The sequence below is a fragment of the Myotis davidii genome, unplaced genomic scaffold, assembly GCF_000327345.1.
Source record: "Myotis davidii unplaced genomic scaffold, ASM32734v1 scaffold44, whole genome shotgun sequence".
NCBI lineage: Eukaryota > Metazoa > Chordata > Mammalia > Chiroptera > Vespertilionidae > Myotis > Myotis davidii.
The window spans coordinates 4,488,085-4,491,838 of record NW_006299705.1 but is presented as its reverse complement, the minus strand read 5'-3'; the positions used below and the strand labels follow the sequence as shown (position 1 = coordinate 4,491,838).

General features: G+C 33.5%; 1 protein-coding gene across 1 annotated transcript in view; it reads left to right on the top strand.

Annotated features, from left to right (window-relative positions):
* AP3B1 (adaptor related protein complex 3 beta 1 subunit) overlaps nucleotides 1–3,754 on the top strand; it is a 191,594-nt gene that overhangs the window by 60,094 nt on the left and 127,746 nt on the right. Inside the window, exon 8 of the mRNA XM_015571572.1 lies at nucleotides 1,361–1,516. Coding sequence (XP_015427058.1) covers nucleotides 1,361–1,516 — 156 coding nt within the window. The remainder of the gene's footprint in view (nucleotides 1–1,360; nucleotides 1,517–3,754) is intronic.

Sequence of the window (3,754 nt, the reverse complement as noted above, 5' to 3'; positions counted from 1 at the left end):
TGCCAAGAACCTACAACCAAGATTACTTTATCCAGCAAAGCTATCATTCAGAAGTGAAGGTCAGATAAAGAGCTTCACAGATAAGGAAAAGCTAAAGGAGTTCATCACCACCAAACCAGGATTATATGAAATGCTGAAAGGTATCCTTTAAGAAGAGGAAGAGGAAGAAAATGGTAAAGATACAAATTATGAACAACAAATATGCATCTATCAACAAGTGAATCTAAGAATCAAGTGAATAAATAATCTGATGAACAGAATGAACTGGTGATTATAATAGAATCAGAGGCATAGAAAGGGTGTGGATTGACTATTCTTGGGGGAGAAAGGAGTGTGGGGTGTGTGGGAAGAGACTGAACAAAAATCATGCACCTATGGATGAGGACAGTGGGGGTGGGGTGAGGGCGGAGGGGGGGGTGGAAAACGGGTGGAGGGGAGCTATGGGGGGGAAAAGAGGAACAACTGTAATAATCTGAACAATAAAGATTTAATTTAAAAAATAAATGAAAGCCTAAGGAATGCACTATTGTTATTCTATGGGTCCTGAGGTCTCTACTCACTCTTCTGCTCTCTGCCTTTCCTTTTTCTAATGCTTGTTTTATATATAATATCTTGGGTTTCTGGTTGTACTTCGTGAGAAAAATAGGGAACAGTATATCTACTTCATTCTCTCAGAAGTAGAAAGTACGTTTCAGAAACCTGTAAAGAGTAGTTGATCCTGGTAGATATTATTTTTGTGTTTATTTTTAAGACTAAATGCCTATAGATTGATTTTATTGTCTAAGATAATAAAGACTTAAAATGAAAAGGACAAAAACAGAATCAACTATTATAGATATACCTAAAGCTCAAACTGAGTGTTTCTTGACAACATAGGGACCTACTTAATCACTAGTTGTAAACCTGTCAAGCTTTATTATGATTTCCTTTATTTGTTGCAGTTCAAAAAATTATCCTCTTTTTTTCTGACCAATTGATCAATTGCAGAGTGGCTGGTAATTTATAGAAACAATTTTCAGGTTTTAGATAGTCTCATATTATAGGTTTTGTTAGAATCTAATTGTCAGATTTTTCCCTTTGGGTAGCTATGGGTATTTATATGGGGATTTAATATTTTTAGTTTTCCTGTATAATATAAAAGAAGTATCATCTATAGCACTAAGGGACAGTTACTGTGTTATAAAATATGAGAAAAATCAAGACTTTTATATAAGTAGCAAGTATTTTGAAATCACCTCAACAGTTTTGTTGTACAGTAAGATATTACCATTATTGTAGAAGTTTTAAAAATTTTTCTTTTTGCAATGTTTGGGCTGTTCAGGGTCGGAACTAAACATGGGATTGGATTTCTTTCCTATAGGATGATGGTCTAGAGGACAACGAAAAGAATTTTTATGAGTCTGATGAGGAACAGAAAGAAAAGGCTGACAAGAGAAAGAAGCCTTATACTATGGATCCAGACCATAGGCTTTTAATTCGGAATACAAAACCTTTGCTTCAGAGCAGAAATGCAGCGGTATGTTAACATACTTATAAGAAATAATTCTCACAGATTTCTTTTTATGGCTAAAAGTATGTAAGTTCAGTAAACAAGTCTTTATATTTGAGTGTGCTAATGGAGCATTTGCTTATTTCTTTATATAAAAAAAGTTTTGATGATATTACTTGGTTTGATAGTTGTATGCCTATTGGACTTGATTTACTTTTTTGTGGTTTTGTTAATTGGTTTTTCCTAAGATATGAGCTCAAGATGTTTCTGAGCTGATTGGAAGACTATGTATGTTTCTCTATTGCTAGTTTGTAGTTGTGGGTACATAATGTGATATCAGTCTATATTTGTATTTACTTGATAAAAGTACCTAACATAATGCCTTATACATAGTAAATTTTAACTGATAGAAATAACTATTAAAAATAATCTGTATCTAGATCCTAATTTTTATTTATTTTAACCTTTTTATTTTAAATAATTCTTTATTTTTAGAACATACATGCACAATAGAAAATTAGAAAATGCAGACTAGTAGAACTAAAAACAAAGAAACATCACGTTTCCATCACTAAGAACTCACTTTCACAATATCTTAATGTATTTTCTTCCAGATCTTTTTTCTGCACAAATATACATATATTATCATATATGTACGTCTATACATATATATATTTTAAATCAAGATAGAAATCATACTGTATGTAGTATTTTTAACCTGTTTATTTTCTAGTCCTCTCTACCTTTCTATTTCAATAAAGTTTCATCTCATTTAATACCAACTTATCTGAAGTTATCTTTTATAAGTGATTCATCTAAACCAGTATCTGCTACATTTCACTTGCTTGTTATCCCTTTTAAACCTCTCAATTCTTGCAGGATGTTCTTCTGTGTTTATTTGATTGATTCCTATATAGAGTGCTATTTAATTTTTTCTTACATAACCTGCATTTCCTATTAACTGGAAGTTATAGCTAAAGGCTTGATGAATTCAAGTTAAACATTTTATTACAATTTTTCAATTAAAATATTTTTATGAATTAGCAAAAACTTTGAAAATGAGGAATTTAATGTGAATTTTGTTTTTTGATGCTTGAGAATTTAGAATATGAACTTTGTATATATGTGTTAGTAATTAGCAGATGTTTTTATCTTATACTTAGTAATTTAGTTTCTGAATCGTTATTAAATAACCATGCAAAGTAATACAAAATATTCTTTTACTAATGTTGTAAATATGCTTGGCCTGATGGTTGTGAAGTAGCTGTTACTTGCCACCTAAAACTCTACTTTATAATTGACCTACTATTAATTTAACTTTGTCTTAGAAGTTGATTTTGTAGTACAAATACTGATCAAAACGTTCTTGAATAGTGAAACATATACAGGTAGATTGTACTTTTTGTCCCAATATGTTCTGAAAACCCTGCTTATTTGGTTGTGTACCAAGTAGAGGTGGCTAACTTTTTGTTCCAATATGTTTTGTTATTTGTTATCCTGCTTATTTGATTATATATACATATATAACCTTTTTTTTAAAAAAATTAGACATATCTTTATTAACATAGAGCAAGTTGTAGAACATTTGTTCATGCAACAAATATTTACTGAGCACCTGCTATAGCCAATGAACCAAATACTGACAAGGCCCTTGCCCATAAAAAAGGAAAGTGTAAATTTTATGTAAAACTATTTACATATATTCACATGAGCACAAACACACATATACCTATGCATAAACAAACTGAAGCAAATTCTTAAAGTCTCTTGTAAAAGTTGCCAATAAGGCTAAAACAAAAAATATCTATTCATAACTCTTCAGAAGTTAGTATATGTGTGTGTGTGTGTGTGTGTGTATATATTTATATTTATCCCCCCAGGGGATTGGGCCTAAGCTGGCAATCAGACATCCCTCTGGCTCAATAGGAGTGGGACCATCCAGATTGCAGCTCTTAACTTCTGGGAGCCCTCAGGGGATGTCCACTTGCCAGCGGGGAGCAGGCCTAAGGTGCAGTTGGACATTCTTAGCACTGCTAAGGAGGCAGGAGAGGCTCCCACCACCACCGCTGTACTGGCAGCCGTCAGCTTGGCTTGTGGCTGAGCAGAGCTCCCACTGTGGGAGCGCACTGACCACCAGGGGTCAGCTCCTGCATTGAGCGTCTGCCCCCTGGTGGTCAGTGTGTGTTATACTGACCAGCCATTCCCAGTTGTTCTGCTGTTAGGGTCAGATTGCATATTACCAGGATAGAGGCCTGGTGCATGCGT